Source organism: Neofelis nebulosa, chromosome 1 (genome assembly GCF_028018385.1).
Source record: "Neofelis nebulosa isolate mNeoNeb1 chromosome 1, mNeoNeb1.pri, whole genome shotgun sequence".
NCBI lineage: Eukaryota > Metazoa > Chordata > Mammalia > Carnivora > Felidae > Neofelis > Neofelis nebulosa.
In genome coordinates, this window is record NC_080782.1 from 129,900,567 (window position 1) to 129,918,452 (window position 17,886).

The 17,886-nt window shown below is 41.6% G+C and overlaps 1 protein-coding gene across 6 annotated transcripts in view; it reads left to right on the plus strand.

The window, feature by feature from the left end:
• The window catches only part of FSTL4 (follistatin like 4), a 584,589-nt gene that overhangs the window by 209,232 nt on the left and 357,471 nt on the right, over nucleotides 1–17,886 (plus strand). For all 6 annotated transcript variants that reach the window (XM_058736382.1, XM_058736366.1, XM_058736397.1 and 3 more), the window contains exon 3: nucleotides 7,399–7,432. In XM_058736382.1, coding sequence (XP_058592365.1) covers nucleotides 7,399–7,432 — 34 coding nt within the window. The remainder of the gene's footprint in view (nucleotides 1–7,398; nucleotides 7,433–17,886) is intronic.

Consider the following 17,886-nt stretch of genomic DNA (forward strand, 5'->3'; position numbering starts at 1 on the left):
TTCACCAAAGATGGCAGGCGCACAGCTGGCAGGAATAAGTCAGGATCCAGCCCAGATCCTCCAACTCAGAGTCTCAACGTTTAATCCCTGTCATATGTCTCCTGAATACTGGCTGAAATTTGCTCTGAGATGGCAGAGTGTGGGGGTGGGATTTCTGAGACTGAAGCGTAGCCCTGACTGGGCCACTTACTTACTACTCATGTGATGGTGAGCACACCACACCTTTTCCCTCAATAGAACCTTCCTCATATGTAAATTATTTATTCCCTCTATTCAACAGACTCCTGATTTGTACTGTTGGGTACTTTGTTCTATTTCACCTTTTATTATTATTATTATTTTTAATGTTTATTTTTGAGAGAGAGTGTGTGTGCATGCAGGGGAGGAGCAGAGAGAGTGAGAGGGAAATAAGGCAGAGAGAGAGGAAGACAAGGTCCCGGGCTATCAGCACAGAGCCCGACATGGGGATCGAGCTCATGAACCGTGAGATCATGACCTGAGCCAAAATCAAGAGTCGGACGCTTAACCTACAGAGCTACCCAGGTGCCCCTCATTTTTTAATTTTAATGGAAGCATATCCTATATAGAGCAAATTGTATATATCCTAAACGTAAGAGCTCAATGAATTTTTACAAAGTGGACACACCCATGTGACCGCCATCAAGATCACAATTTAGAACATTCTCAGCACCCCGGAAACCACCTATGTGTCCCCTCAGTTATAATCTTCTCAAAGGTGGCCACTAATCTGTCACCAGGAATTGCTTTTCTTTGCTTCTGAACATTAGAGAAATAAAATCCTACAAATTGTGCTCTTCTGTGTCTGCTTTCTTTTGCTTGACGTCAAAGTTGAAATCCTGTCTGTGAGGTTGATTTCAGTTATTGCGTATTGTATCTGTTCTCTGGCATAGCCATGAAGTTTTCCATTGTATAGATATGCCAACATTTATCTACGCCTTCTTCTTTTGGTGGGCATCTGGATGGTTCTTGGCTATTATGTGTTGCACTGTAATGGGCAGTTACATGCACTGTTTGATGCTCTTGCAGACCAGCTTATGTTGGGAACTTACCCAGGGGAGGAACCGTTGAGTTGGGAAAACAGAACTCACACTGTTTTTCTTTTAATAGAATTTAATATAGGGAATTGGTTGAACAGGTATTAAAGGATTAAAAAGGCCAAAAAAAGGAACCCCTGAGATAACTAACAGCACTGGCGGCAGGGAGCAGCTTTGGTCTGCAGGGAGGAGCCCTGTCGAACTGACACTCAGACCAGTGAGGAGACTCCTGCCAGTGCTGATTCCTCAGGAGTAGAATTAGAGTTGCTCTGTATCCTTGTGAGCATTTGATATTACTGTTTGGTTTTTTTTTTTTTTTCTGTTTGTGTATAGCAGTGTCCTGCTGTGGTTTTAACTTGGGAATTTCCTTTCCAAGGCGTTTGCTCATTTTTTAGTTATGTGATTTGTATTTGTTTATTTGCAAAACTATTTTCTATATTCTGCACGAGTACTTTGTGTACAGGTATGTGTATTGCAAATATATTACCCTTAATGGCTTGACTTTTCACTGTCTTAATCTTGTCTTATAATGAACACAAATCTTCATTTAATAAAGTCCAGTGTATCATTCTTTTCCTTTATGGTGCTACCTTTCACATCCCATTTAAGAAATTTTCACTTGCTTAAAGGTGGTGAAGATCCTCTATTAAGGTATCTTGTGGGAACATAATTGTTTTTTCTTTCACGTTGAGATCTACAGTTCACCTTGAAATACTTTTTATGTTTGTTTTAAGAGGTTTTTTTTTTTTTTCCCACATGGATATCCAGTTGATCTCCCACCATCTGTTGAAAAAAGCCATCCTATGAGCACTGGGTGTTGTATGGAAACCAATTTGACAATAAATTTCATATATTTAAAAAAATAAATAAAATAAAATATTTAAAACAAAAAAAAAGAAGAAAGCCATCCTTTTCCCATCGTATTGCATTGACACTTTTGTCATCAACCCAGAAGCTGCATATGTATGGTTTTCTGCTCAATTTCAAATTCTGTTTCCTTCCTCCCTCCCTCCCTCCCTCCCTTCTCCTTCTTAGGGAGGGATTCATCAAGTTTATTAATCTTTTCACAGAACCAACTTTTGGCTTTAAATTTTCATGGTATATATTTCCCCTCATTTTATTGATTTCTGCTCCTATCATATTTGTTTCTTACTACTTTTTGTGGACTTAAATTGTCCTTTTCCCAGCTTTCAGAGATAGATGCTTAGGTCATCGATTTCTATCCTTTACTGTTTTCTAACATATGCGTTTAAGGTTATATTTCCCTCAAAGCTCTGCTTTATCCACATCCCACACTTTCTTAAATGCCACAATTCAATTGTCATTCAGTTCAAAATGCCTTACTTCTTTTGTGATTTTCTTTTTGAAATTATGCGACATACTTATAAATCCATGGGTCAATATTTTGAGATTTTTCTCCATACCCAACTGTTATTGACCTGTAATTTAATTTCACTATAGTCACAAAACTGTATTTGTTTTCTATATGATTTTAGTAATTTGAAACTTGCTGAAACTTCTTGATGGCTCAGCATATGGTCGGTTTTTATAAATGTTGAATGGACAGTTGAGGTGAATAAGTAGTATGCAGTTGTTGGTTACAGCGTTTCATGTACATCTTTGTTATCAACCCCAAAATTGGATGTGTGTGGTTTCCTGCTCAATTTCAAATTCTTTCCTTCCATGCTTCCTTCTTCCCTCCCTCTTTCCCTCTCCCTCCCTTCCGCCCTTTCTTTCTTTCTTTCTTTCTTTCTTTCTTTCTTTCTTTCTTTCTTTCTTTCTTTCTTTCGCAATAGACGTAGGTCAAATTTGTTAATTACATGCTTGTTGAACCTTTTCCCATGTCCTTAATGTCTCTTAAACTCTTTTTAAAATTTTTCCTTCTTTATTTTCTCCCTTAAGATCTTCAATCTGATTATTTTCTGCTGCTCTAGCTTCTAGCTTACTCTTAGTTGTATTTAATCTTGTGTTAAATCCATCTGTTGAATTCTTTGGTGTTTAACTTTTAGTTCTAGAATTTTCACTTGATTCCTTTTTAATGGATTGCGATTTTATGATGAAATTCAGCATCTTTTCTTCTATTTTCCTGAGAAGATTAGTTATAATCATTCTAGAGCTTGTGTCTGATAATTCTGGAATCTGGATAAAGTATGAGTCTATCTTTGCTGTATATTTTTATTGGATTTTAGTCATTTGATCTCATCTCCTGCCATACCATAATTTTGTATTGAGTGTTGGAAATTATGTATGAAAAATTATAAAGCCTGTGGATAATTTTGTCTTCCAGAGAGGATTTACTTTTCTTTTTATTTCTTCTTTTTTAAAGTTACTTTACTTACTTTGTGAGGGGAGAAAGGGCAGCGATAGAAGGAGAGAGAGAGAATCCCAAGCAGGCTCCACGCTGTCAGCTCAGAGCCCAATGCAGGTCCTTATTCATGAACTGCAAGATTATGACCTGAGCTGAAATCAAGAGTAGGATGCTTAACCAACTGAGCCACCCCAGTGCCCCTTACTTTTGTTTTTTAGACCTAGAATACTGGCAGATCATCTTGATCTACTAGGAATAGAAATTCTTTGATAGTTTATGATCTCAACTAAAAGTCAGCTGCATTTATCAGGGTCACTTTTTCTTGGAAAAAGTCTTAGTTTTTTAGCTTGTTTGAGACTAATTTTTGCTTGTTTGTCATCCTCTTGCCTTTATATGTGCAGCTCAGACATAATCTTATAACTCAACAGGAAGCTGGGTGCAGATTATTGGGCTCACTTCCTTCTGGTTCTCCTTTCCAGGATTTCAGACCCTCAAGTTCTAGCTACTTTGATAGCCACAACTCTGGTATCTCTCAACTCAGACTTCTTTAAGCCCTAAACCATCACTTTTTTTCCCCCCAGCCTTTATGCAAAACAGTACCCTAAGAGGAAAATGTAGCACCTCAAAGGACTTTTATTCTCTCTGAATATTGACTATTTAAGTTCTGGCTGCCTTTGTTTTTCTCCCATGCCTTACAAACTTTTTTTTTTTTTTAAATCCAACTTTGCAAGCTCTTCTTTCATAGCCTGAAGTGAAAATATCTGTCATCTGATTTCACACTACCTCTATAAATTAAGTGTAGATGTGCGTAAGCTCTGTTAAGTGCATAAGGTTTGAAATTTAAATCCCAGCAGGCCACTGACCAAAACATGAGACGTTGGACAAGTTTAACCTCTCTGACCCTTTACCTCCTCCCCTTTTAATTAATATCTGAGAAATGAAGTTGAAGAAACTTTTAAAGATCTGATAATCCCATTTACTTAAACTATTTCAGAGCAGAGTTTAAGGAAAAATTCTGAATTCATTATATGAAGCTGGTATCATTTTAATTTCTAAATCTGAGAAAAATGGCACCTAAAAATAATATACCAATTTCATTTATGAATATTAATGCAAATACATTTACCATAATAACAGAATCCAGTAATATATTTTAAAAAGTGCATCGTGTTTAAGAAATGCTTATTCCAGAAACACAGAGACAGGTGAATACCATGAAGTCTATTAGGTAAGTCATCATATTAATAGTACAAGAGAGAAAAAGAATGCCATGATAACCTCCATAAATCCAGAAAAAATATTTGCTAAAACTCAACACACATTTTTAATTTTTTGTTCAACAAATAGTGAGCATCTGCTCCATTATAGTCCTGAGGATACAAGAATGAAAAAGATACTGGTGCCATCCCAACTGTCATTCCAGGGGAGGGAAACAGCCAATAAATAAACAAGTAAAAGGACAAGCCAGAACATACATTTATTTCAAAGACTCAATAAAATGTGCATGTATTTCATTAATAGGATCAACATGCCTTGGGCCAAAAGCCACCATTTTGTTTCCCTTAATAGGGAAACAGTAAAGATTTTCTTCTTAAAGTCAGAAACCAAACCAGTAGGCCCATGATGTTCACAGCATGTAACATTAGATTGAGGAATTAGCTAAAGCAATAAGACAAGAAAGACACAAGAGAACTAAGAATCGCAAAGAAAGAGAAAAAATCTTAGGTATTTGAAGATTATATAAATACATAAATGGAAACCCCAAAAGAAGCCATGGAATAACTATTTCAAGCAATAAGAAATTTAGTCAAATGGCTGGTTAAAAATCCATGTATAAAAATTAATTACAATCTTACAAACAAAAAGCAGTTAGAAAATATAATCAAAGAGAAATTCTATTTGTGATAACAAATGATATGCAAAAAAGGAATATTTAGAATACATACAGGAAAATTATAACATACTCTTGAAAGAAATGATAGTAGACTTGAACAAATTATTAAAGATACCATGTTGTTACATAAGAAGGTACAACATTGGGGCATCTGGGTGGCTCAGTCAGTTACATGACCGAATCTTGATTTCAGCTCAGGTCATGACCTCACATTTCCTGAGTTCAAGCCCCATGTCAAGCTCCTCAGCTGGCAGTGCAGAGCCTGCTTGGGATTCTCTCTCTCTATCCCTTTCTCTCTGCTCGTTCCCTGCTTGCACTTTCTCTCTCAAAATAAATAAACTAAAAAAAAAAAAAAGGAAATACTAAAACTACTTCTTTTTATTAAAAAAAAGAAGATACAGCATTATGCAGATGTCAGCTTTCCTTAATTTATCACTTTTGTGCAATTGCAATAAAACATCCATAAATTCTTCTTGAGGTGTACACATTGTTTATGCATTTCTCTTCTTCCAAAAATACTAGTTATTTCCAGGGATGTGGTGCCAACCCCTGGAGCAGAGAGCTGAGGAGCAGTATCAGAGGGGCTGGGTTAGCTCTGTGTATGACGTGCCTTGCAGCTTACATATCTGTCATAACACTTACCATTCTCTGTGTTCCCTCTTCTGAACCCTGAGCTGGTGAGTGCCCCTCCAGGAACTAGCATCCCGTAAGCTCATTTGTTTAACTGTGCTGTGCTAATGGGCTGCTGGCCTATAGCATATATTTTCCATTGGTCTCCACTTAGGCTTTTGGCTCATTACAGAGGTGGCAGTCTAAGAATGTAATTTGGGGATGGGGAACAAACTTTCCCTCCTCAGTTTCATCTCTCTTACTGCCTCTGCCTTCTGACCCCAAAAGTTTGCTAGACAAGAATGCTAAGTTGTGAAAAACATGTCGTTTGCTTAAAAAGTGCTGGTACTGAATGGTGTTCTTGGTTATGATGGTGAAAAGTTGGAGTAAGTTTGATACTTTATTTTCTCTTCTTTGGTTGCTAGCATGGCTTTTCAACTTACTCTCAACATTAAACTTTTTATCCTACACCTGTTATTTGTGCTGAATTGTGGGTACTGTTTGTTAGCTGTGAAACCACGGTATGTGTTCCCAGCCTTTTTCCCCATTACTTCTCACTGGGCCTCTTCCTGCTTCCTGAGCATACCCTGCCTTTTCTTAAGCCTTTCTCACTTCCCAGTGTACCCTCCTCCCTTACTCTTGTCTGAAAGCCTGCCCATTCTGCAGTGCTATTTTCAAAGGTTCTTTTAAAAAGGCTTTTCTTTATGTTTCCACCTGAATATGAATATACTGGTATTTTTTTTCAAGGTAAAACCACCCCTTTACTTCTCCGTAATTTGTATTTGTTCTGTAGCCTTCTGTTCAACTGTGAATGTTTTCAATGCAGAATTCTGTCTGCTTCACTTATGTAACTTCTCAAGCACTTTGCTTATTCACCTACACATAGCAGGAAGATGGGATTGAATTAAAAAATAAAACAAATCAAGGGCTTAATTTAGTTCAGTGGCACAGACTGGCTGTCCGAATTGTCTTTAGGATTTCATCCTTTGGAAACTACTGAATTGAGCATAGTCCATTGCTACATCATGCCATTGACCCACACAGGAGCACTGGGGGGTCTTCATTATGGCACCACAAATCACAACCTACTGACTGCAGGTCGGATAATTCTGGCCCTGGTCTACTTATGTTTTCCCCAAGTCCTACAGAACCTACAGTCTAGGTGGAAGATGTGGTATCAGTCTGTGACAAGGTTTTCCTTAACACTTGGTACCAGCCCAGGTTCCACATAAGGAAGACCATGAGAACTGGCTCTGTTCCTTAAAAACTGATTGATTAACAATATATTTGTTGGCTAAGCCCCCAAAGAAACAAGTTGTTTACATTTACAGATGTGTGTGTGTGTGTGTGTGTGTGTGTGTGTGTGTGTGTGTGTTGAGAGTTTAGTAGACCCAGCATTGCCGAATGTCATGTTCTTATGAGATTGTTCACCCTTTTGTGAATAAGTGAATGAGTAACAAAGGTGAGATCTTTGCAAGTATCTGTACCTATGAATTATTCTTCAGAAATACAAAATCTTTCTTTTCTTGCAGGAGTCCAGAAGCTTTGAAGTCACAAGAAGAGAAGGTAGGGAAAATGCATGCACACCCATTTCCTTCTCAGTGCTGACATTTTGGAAGTAGTCTGTTGAAGCTAAGATGAACTTCCACCTATGGGAAGCTTGTTCTTTGAAATTTCATGTGGCCTTTTCTGGGTGCTGACTGGTACTTGTCTCTGAGGACTGTAAGAACTGAAAGCCATGTTTGCTTGTGAAAATGAAGTTCTCTACCTTCAAGCATCATAGGTGAGGTCTAGGGAACTGGCTGATTACATGATCATGTTTGCAGTCTTGAGAGAAGCCTCATTTTTGAGTGAAGTTTGAAGTAATTATTTGATTTCATGAAGCGAAAACAACATCAACAATAAAAAAATCGTTTATGATTTGAAATATTTCAATATCTGGGAGAAGATGGCGTTGTGAAAAATATTTCTGATTAGATTTTTACAGCTTTAGCTAAGCTGAAATAGAAATAGCCAATTATTTTCCCTTTTGAAACAATTCCATGATGTTCATTTTCCCTACCAGTTCCTCTAGCACTTTTGTTTTCTGGTCTCTGAGGTAAATGTATATGGGTGGTGATTTCTGAAATGTCTTAGTGGAAATTGAAGTTTCCCTTACTCATTTGCAGCAGTACCTTCTGTCCATAAGAAGATGTTTTTCGTATGACTTGTGGAATCTTTGCCAATCATCTCTTTATTGCAGGGATAGAAAGATGAAGTCAGAAATCAAAGTGACTTCTTAATCTAGGGTCTGACCATGGGTTTTCGTTTTAACCACAAACTTCTCTGTAGCCCTGTCTCTAAAAAGAGTGGCAATCGAAAAAAATGTGAGCAAGTTTCTTATTGACTTCTAAATTAAATATATCCTTGGCTCATGATTAGTTCTTATTTTAAGCACCAGTATGAAAGACATAGAATGTCATGTTATCAAATTATGTTTCTAGAGCTTGGAAACCTAAGCCTTCCCTACTATCTGTATTGGTAAACGAATCCAACCTGTTGATTCCTGTTATTCATGGTGCTGGAACCCTGGATTCAAAGGATCTGGGTAATGTGGCCATAGGATGAACTTTGTGGCTTCCATTCCCCTTTGGCATCATCTCATGTTTCTTATTGATGACCATGTAAATTGGAAAGAAAATAGCCTTAAGCAGAGAAGTCAGCATGAAATTTGGTTTTGAATACTATTTAATTCATGTCAATAGCCCTGAGTATGAATTTTTGGAATTAATTTGCATTATGGAATCGCATATAACCCTGACTGTTCTGGAATTTCACTGTCCTTGTGTTCACAGTATGAAATGTCTTTAATGGTAAGGCTGGGATATGAGGAAATCATGTGTATTTTTGCTTAGAGGCATTAAAAGGCTTGATGAGACCTCAGGCTCCAAATCCAGTGAAGACTGACATTGTTAGAATATGAGCAAAGGTGTGGTTGGGCTGTGCTCTATTCATTCATAACTTCTCTTTGAAAGCAGCAGCTCTTACAACTGGCTGACTGGGAACATATACTTTGGGTTTCTACTGGCAAATTTGTCCTGACATCACGTAAACTTATTTTCTCCCATTGTGAACTGATGTCTTTCTTGCTTGTTTTTGTCAAAGTTGAGTGTTTGAGAGTTCCTGAAATAGCATACTGCCTGAATGCCAACGCATATAACCTGACAGGAAGGAAGGAAGGAAGAGTGGGACCTTACAGGTTGATTCCAAGTATTTTAAGTCCTGAGAATTCACTTGCTTGAATGGTGGGGCTGTTAATCTTCAGAAGAGTGGTACAAGTATAAAAATAATAAAAGTACTACAAATATTTCAATAAATGATTATTTCTACAGACAAAACTAAGACATTATTGGAGTGCCTGGGTGGCTCAGTTGTTTAAGTGCCCGACTTTTGATTTAGGCTCAGGTCATGACATCACAGTTCATGAGATCAAACCCCACATTGGGCTCTTCACTGACAGTGGGGAGCCTGCTTGGGATTCTCTCTCGACCTTTCTCTCTGTCCCTTCCCCTCACTCTCTCTCTCAAAATAAATAAATAAAACATTAAAAAAAAGACATTATTGTCTCATAACAACCACTTAGGGTTATTTCACAGCTAAAATTGAAAGAGCAACAATTAAGTAACACTGAATTTTTCTACCTAGTTTACCAAGCCCAGGAGATTTTGGAGAGCTCTGGAGGAGATAGCTTATGGGTCACACAATCCAAGATATTATCCCATTTAAAAATTTTTTTTTAATTTTTTTATTTTATTTTAGAGAAAAAGAGAGAGAGCATGTGCAAGCAGAGGAGAGGGGCAGAGAGGCAGAGAGGGGGAGGGAGGGAAGGAGGGAGGGAGGGAGGGAGAGCGAGAGCGAGAGCGAGAGAGAGAGAGAGAGAGAGAGAATCTCAAGCAGGCCCCATGTTCAACGCAAAGCTTGAAATGGGGCTCAGTCCCACAATACTGGGATCATGACCTGAACTGACATCAAGAGTTGGATGCTCAATAGACTGAGCCACCCTGGTGCCCCTCCCGTTTTTTGTTTTAATACTACATCTCCATCCCAGGTTCAGTGGTACACATGGATGATGAGCCACAACTTCATACTACGTGACTTTTCGAAACTGCTGGTGACAGACCAAGGCTGTGAAGTGAGAACTGAGAGAGAATTAGCAGTGGGAATGGAGTCTAGGCTAAATAGCAGTGGGGTTGGATATCATTAAGGTGACTCAAATGTACTGTGTGCCTTAGACATGCTGTCTGCCTTATTTCCTTCTGCGCTCCTCTCAGCCTTAGATCCCGTGCTGTTATGGTTCTCAGATTGTGGCCCACTTACTTGCTTCTAGCTTTGATCACACTGTTCCTGCACCCTGAACGCTCTTGGTCCCTAATCTTTGTGAAATGCCACCTCGCCCTCATATCTCCAACTGTCTTTTTTTCAAGTGTTTAACTTACTCTACCTTATCTTGGAGTTAAGGGATCCTATCATGTCATTTTCTAAGAATAGAGACCCTCACCTCATTCATCGCAGATTCTTCATGGCCCCAGTCCAGGGATCTAGTTGCTCAACAATTGTTTTCTGAATTAAGTGCAAACCACCCATTGCTAAATGTGTATTGTCTTTTCACTCTGATTCTGTTCCAGTGACACACAAGTGAGGCACTGAGTGCTTTGGTTTGAGAACGCAACTTTTTAAGGAGTGTTCTGTGGATATACATTGCATATTCTTAATTGATCAAAGTGTTCCACGTTCAGATAAGCTTTGCGTTATGGGTTGAATTGTGTCCTCAGAATAGATAGTTAATATCTTAACTCAGAACCTGTGGATGTGACCTTATTTGGAAATAGTTTTCTTGGCAAGTATGTAATCAAGTTAAGATTAGATTGTACTGGTTTAGGAGGGGGCCCTAATCCTATCAGTAATACCCTTATTAGAAGAGGGAAATGCTGGGAGAGCACCCTGTGATAATGGAGTAGAGATAGGAGGGAGGACTAGAAACCAGGGAATTTCAGAGATTGCTGGCAAGTACCACAAGCTATGAAGAAGCAAGGAAGAATCATCTAAAGCTTTCAGAAGGCATGTGGCTCTGACAAAACCTTGTTTTCTGACTTCTGGCCTCCAGAAATGTGAGAAAATAAATGTCTCTTGTTTAAAAACAGCCAGATTGTGGAGCTTTGTTGTAGCAGCCCTAGGAAAATAACGCACTTGGCCAATGCTGGACTCAATATTGCGCTGGTTGTTCCTACTTTGACTGCAGAACCTATTACACCTTTAAGATGTTAAATATGACTCACAAGTGGGTATAATATGTAACATTTCTCAAACTTAGTTTCCCATGGTGCCTTAATTTTGTTGGTTTTGACCATCTCAGGGCTGTCATCCCATGAATGTCCTTTGAAAGTCTACTCTAGGAAGTTCAGGCAGAAAGAGTGCTTCCTCAGTGCCCAGGATGAGCACATAACTTGGCTCATGTGCTTTCCATGTGCATTGCATGAACAGAATAGTGGCATAGTAATAGTAATAACTTATCAGTTCTCAAGTTTTCAGAGAGCTTTTACATTAGTCTTTCTGTCTTGTGACCCTCAGCAACCCATGACAGAGGAGAGAGGAGAGCATCTTACACATGAGACTCCTTCCTTGTTTTCCATGCTTATTTGTGGGAACTAGGGCTCCCTCTGGACCAATGTCCCTTTAATGCACTGATCCTCTCTTCTGTTCCTTTGTGCCCACTGCCAAGCCTAGAGAGCTAAGAGGGACTCTTGGAAGAAAACTGTCTGGGGGTCACTTTTTTCCAAGTTGGATTTGTGGTAAGGGCTCTCAGGGGAACCTGAAGGGAAATATATAGTATCAGGAGGTGTGGCAGGACTGCAAGACTTGTAGGATGTCTTTTGAGAAGGGCATATGCCCACCCCAGCTGACTGAGCCCTTCCTCCTTCAGGGCAGTCCTGTATCACCCTAGTTTCCCAGGACCCACCTGTGCTCACTGCGAGAAGACATGCCTGCATCTTCATCTGCTTTCCACTGCAGGTGTTCTTACCCCCCTCTAGGCATCCACAATTTAATTTCAACTTCGTCTAAGGCTTCAACCAAAGGTGCCGACTTCACCACTCCAAGACACTCCTGTGTCCATTGTGAGGGCCAGTGCTGATTGTGTCTGCCCGAATTCATCTACTCAAACCAGTACTTTTCTCTAACTGACTCCATCATGTTGAATTACACCATGAGAGAACACTTGAGTGAGCTGAGCAAGTGGCCAGGATAATTCAGCCCTTGTCAGCCATCTCTTAGGAACATGGGTAATCTATAAACTATCCCAGATGTCTGTGATTGTGTTGTGATTAGAGGCTATGAGTTTTGGGGTGGGCACCAGTGTCATACTGCATTATCCACCCTCCCAGTGATGAATCACTTACATGTTCCAGTCCAGACCAGCCTGGCCTCGCTTCCAGCAGGGCTGTGAGGGAGACCTGAGAGCAGGGATGCTGCTGTCTTCCCAGAAAAGAAAAAGAGAGGAGTGACAGTCACACAGCCCAGTGCCTCTGACTCCTTAGCAATGCAAATCGCCTAAATAAACATGACCTGCCAGTTCCCACTGTGTGACTAGAGCCTCCCTTTCTGAGAATTCTTGGAATTAGTCCCTAATTGGCAGCTGCTTCTAATAGCCCCCTTATAGTTCTCTGCATCTGGGTGAACTTCAGCTATCAAGAGTTGCATTCTGTTTACCATTAATTTTGATTTTGTTTAGCAGATGTTTTCTGGATCTCTCAGTTGCCTGCATAATCTGTCTTGGTATAATGTGAACTGGCTAATTCTCTTCTATAAAACAGATGAATAAACTCCTAGCTTCGTTTGAGGTAACTTCTTTAATGGCTGCAGATGTAGGGATTCGAGAAGGGAGCTATCTAAATTTGACTGGAGTAGTAGGTCCTTTTCAAATCAAGATTGCCATCTGGGCGAAGAGATAAAGTTTCCTTTACCATTCTACCCTCGCTCACATACAGGGGAGCTTACTAGCTCTCTCCTACAGTCAGGGGACCTCAGAAAGTTGAGTGACCTCTATCTCTTTTAGCTTCTAACCCCACAGAAATTGGCTCTTTCTGGGCAGGGCTGCCCTTTTTCAGCTGCTGGGAAACCGTATTGTACCCGCTTGCCCCAGCTCGAATGGGAAGTAGATGGCACATGTGGCACAACTTAGCCCATGTCCATTCTATCCTCTGTCAGAGTCTTTAGCATTTTGTTCAAATTTCTTGATTCCGCAATCAGAAGAACCAAACAACTCTCTTCTCCTGTTGCCTTTAAGAACTTAAGGACAACCCACCTAAAATTCCTCTCCCCAGATTAAGGTTCTCTGGCCACTGGGGTTAGAAATTGTCCTTGAGCATCACAGTCACCAACCCTTTCTATTTCCTTTCAATTAATGTTTCAGAGGAAAGCTCAGGGATTGAAGTTAGGGGCCTTTCTCAAGGATCATGCACAGCTTTAGCTAGAGGAATGTCACGCTGTGGGTCACCCCAAGCTTCTGTTCCCTGAACTTCCCCGAGATAATTCTAAGTGCCTGGGCCTGGAAAGATTAGCAGTGGACTAAGACAGCCTGAGTGAGCCTGAGTTCTCACTCCTGTCCCTATATAGGATATTCCTTGATCAGAGTTCTGCAAGGCTCTGGGTTTGTGGCTATTTCATCCTAGCCCTGGGCCATTTCAGCTCTTTGCAGTGATTTAAAAAAAAAAAAAAATTAACGTTTATTTACTTTTGAGAGACAGAGACAGAGCAGCAGTGGGGGAGGGGCAGAGAGAGAGAGGAAGACACAGAATCCAAAGCAGGCTCCAGGCTCTGAGCTGTCAGCACAGAGACCGATGCAGGGCTTGAACTCATAAACTATGAGACCATGACCTGAGCGGAAGTCAGATGCTTAACCGACGGAGCCACCTAGGCGCCCCTCTCTGCAGTGATTTAGAAGAAGCAGGACCTCGCTGGGTACAGCTCAGGACTGATGATGGCAGCTATTCGTGCTGCTGTTTGAATTGCACTTGTGTGACTCCTTGCCCGGGGCTTCAGCACCATAGGACACAGCATGGGTGGATATGGTCTGTGCTCAGAGCAGGGGGTGGTGGAGGGTGGGCAGCTCTCGTGCTGCTGTGCAGGATGAGCCCTGGGAGAGCATGGATCGTGACTCTTCTTTCTGGTCTCTCCTGCCTCTCACACAGCAAGCGCTGAAAAAGTGCTAGACGTCCGGCACATTCCAGGGCTGACTGGGCTCGATGTCATATCTGCACTTATAAGGCAAAATCACAGGTATAGGGGCTTCCTGGTTGTTTGGCTGTGGATCCCACAGCTTCAGGACGCCTTTGCCCTACCTGCTGCACTTCCTCTTCTCACCAGCGCCCTTGGAAGCCTTGCTCTCCTTAAATAGCATCCTCAGAGAGCTACTGTGCTCTTTCTGAGGACTTGTGGGTCCCTCTGTTAACAGGTACTTACAAGCTGCTGGTGCGAGTGAGGCAGATCTCTGTGGTTGTGATGGCAAGCTGTAGGGCCTTGGTAGGTCTGGACAGGGCAGTGAACTCCTGTGCAGTGAGCTGTGCTTCTCAAAGGAGTCTCCTCGGGGGTTGTGACTATACACTTTGAATATAGGTCCCTATCTGGAATGTGAGGAGGAAGAATTGAGTTCTCTGTGAAGTCATAACCCCCAAAGGATATGAACCACAGCTGATGTATCGGGACAGTGGGGTGAGGCCTTCACGAGCTCGCACAGCCGGAAACATGCTGAACTTGCCCACCTCGGCCTGAAGAGAGGGGATAATGGCACTCCTCTTAGGCCTGCTGAGGACCATCTCTGCCCTGCAGGCTCGCCTCTCTTTGAGATCCCACAGGGAAGGTTGACATTTGCCGTGTTCACCCCTTGCCTGGCCCACAACACAGAAGGAGATTTTCTGCTTTTCAGGAACCCTTGAAATTGTCTTCTCCATATAAAGACTGAAGCTCTCTTCAAACTTGTTAAGCCATTTGCCCTAGCAATATTAATGTGCCACTGGCAAGCCTCTGGGGTTAATTATCTGTGACTTCAAAATCATTTGTTTCTGTCTCTTTTGTCTCATTGCTGCTCAGTACTCTTTCTTTAATAGGAAATGAGGTACAGAGTCCAACTGACCATTATATTCTAATTCTTTTCTTGTCATCATAATTAATTCATCTTTTTAAAAGTCTTAAAAAAACAACAACCCTTCCTATTTTCAGATTGTGTTGTCTCTTAACAAATGTTTAATCTCCCCACTTCAGTGGGAACAGAGCCAAGACTAAAAATAAACTGCAAGGTGAGACATGTCATCGAAATGAGTGCGGCCTACTAGCGCTGTCTCCTGGCCCCCGCTCACTTTTAGGAACTCCCTGCCGCCCACATGTTGGCCCGTTTGTCTTGGGTGGCCGTGGTGAAGGCTTCCTGGTGTGTCCTTTTGTTCACATGCTGTGCTTGGTGAATGAGCCACAAATGCCCAGGGAGGGCTCTTGCAGATCAGGTTAAGCAAGACAGAGAGATCCTGTGCACGGCAACCCACCCAGTGGTTCTCTGCACGCGGTTTCCCTCATACTTCTTCTTGGCCAGGGCTGTCATTGGATTCCAAGAAATACGGTCTTCATGTAGAAAACTTCGTGCAAAATGTTGAATATTTCATGAAAGAAGATTAGCTTGCCTTGTGCTCTCTAGAAAGTCAGAGAACACATGCCACAGAAATGAGCAGGTTCTGCCTGACTTCTGGCTCTGCAGGGTGTTGACAGTGACCTGAAGCCTTTGGGGACAGGTGCAGTCAGCAGAGGGAGGTCTGAGTGTAGTCCAGTGGTGCCTGGTGCTGTTCAACAGGGCATCTAGGCCAGCCATTGCCCACCTGTCTTATTCTCTGGAAACTGCTGGGGAGTTCTTAGCCTCTCAGCTCCTGTCTCATCACAACAGTGTTTCTAAAGCAGTGTCTGGGAGCCTAGCATGACGATACTCCCCTGATGGTGACTTCAGTGCTTGTAGCCAGGAGGCTTCTCAGAAGCTTTCTTTTCCATTTTCCATTAGAGATACTGTTCTTTTGAGGGGGGGGGATAGGTTGGGGGGGCTTACTGTACTGGATGCTTCTAGATGGCAGCGGGCCAGGTGGGGGCACGGATGGAGATGGGGGACTTGGGCTTCACAGACAACCAGAGCTCTTGTTCAGGAGCCACCTTTTACTAGGCACCTTCTCGATTATCCATGCCTCGATTTAGGGTCAAAGCGTCGCTTCACTGCTTTCGTATAAATTCCTTAGAATTGAAGAGTTCTTGATGGAAACGATTTAACTTCAGTCCTTTACTTAATTCTCATGAACACCCTCTGATACAGGCATTGCAATTTTATTTTGTCAATAGAAAAATGTGGGAGACCCTTTGAACTCTACAGGAAACCGATCAAAGAATTTAAGTGGGCTTAACTGAAGTCTGGCAAGAAGGCACATTCTCGATGGAAATTCAGCACTGTTGGTACAGTTCTGATGGAAATTGTTCATATTCACAAACAGGAACTCGTCATTCCGCAGTTGAAGTGCAAGCAGGGTTGGGGTCGCGGGACCCCATGTGTGCTGCTGCCAGGAAGAAACAGAGACCTCCACGTTCTGAAGAAATGTGCTTTAAAGACAGAAAATCACAGGTCTGGGAAAATGAGTTGTTAGAGTAAAAATACATTTCAGTCTGTTTGTTTTACTAATTTTAGCAGTTATTTGCGTTCTCTCTCTCTCTCTCTCTCTCTCTCTCTCTCTCTCTCTCTTTTTCTGGAAGCAGCACTCCCATCCAGCTGTTCGGCTACAGCATTTGAATTTTTATCATTTGTGTAAGTCCCTGCCTATTTGGACACAAAATGGGAGTCCTGTGGCTAAGAGAGGACATTCATCTGATAGGGTCAGATCTAATCTCACACTTAGAAACTTCAGGTGAAAATAAAATGAGTTGAATTTTTTTTTTTTTTTGAGACCACAGTTCGGTAAAGCTGTGCTAGCAAATCGCTTTCCCCCTGTATACAGAATTTGGAATAATAGCACCTTATACTTGGATGGTGTCACCAGGCTGCTTTTTGCTCTCAAAGAGCTTTCTCATTTGTCATTTCATCTCATCATTGATGAGAACCTTTGTGTTAGGTAGAGGGAGGATGTTAGCATTGGTGTCTGACAAATGAGGAAACTGATGTCTACAGGTGGCCAGGGTCTCGTCCCAGGGCCCACAGCCATTTGGGGCCTGGTGGGAGATGAGGACAATCAGTCGGGAGCTCCTCCCACCTGGCTTCCTCTTTCAGTGGGAGTTTATGGCAGGGCTTTTCAAATTCAAACCCAATGGAAAAGTACAGGATTTTAGCCCTGTTTGGGCTCTTTTAAAAACAAATTATTGTAAAGACAACTTTCCTCATCTGTCAATGTAATGATTCTGTACTGTGGGGATTCAGAGTATTCAAAATGTGTGGGGAAAACGGTAAAAGTTAATCATTTTCACGGTACCTGTCTGTGGCGAGGTTTAATTATCACTTGACATATTTCACAGTTTAAGATGATGACAGTTTAAAATAGAGCCAGAGAAAGCCAGAAAATACCTTCATTACCGGGTGTCGGGTGCTGTGTCAGAGTCACCCCCAAATGCAGATGTCCCCCCCCAGACAGATAATTCTGTGGCATTTTCTGTTAGCTACAGATGTCCCAGGAACTGAAATCCAAACCAAGAACTCCATTCTGACCCTGTTGTCATCGCCCAGGGGGAGCATGGGCAAACTCTCGCAGTGCGGTTTGCTTTTTGCACCATCTTCCAGATGCTCACCTCCTCAATGCCCTCCCAGATCCAAATCTCTCATGGTCTTCTGCAGCACTACTAATGAACAAGACAATTCGCTGTGAAGTGGGCTCCGAATGAATGAATGAAAGCTATTTAGACTACAAGGGGTATGTGTCTCTGAGGGTGTTGCATGCCTTCCCGAGAGGAGAAGGCTGAGAAGCAGCTTCTGGTTGTGG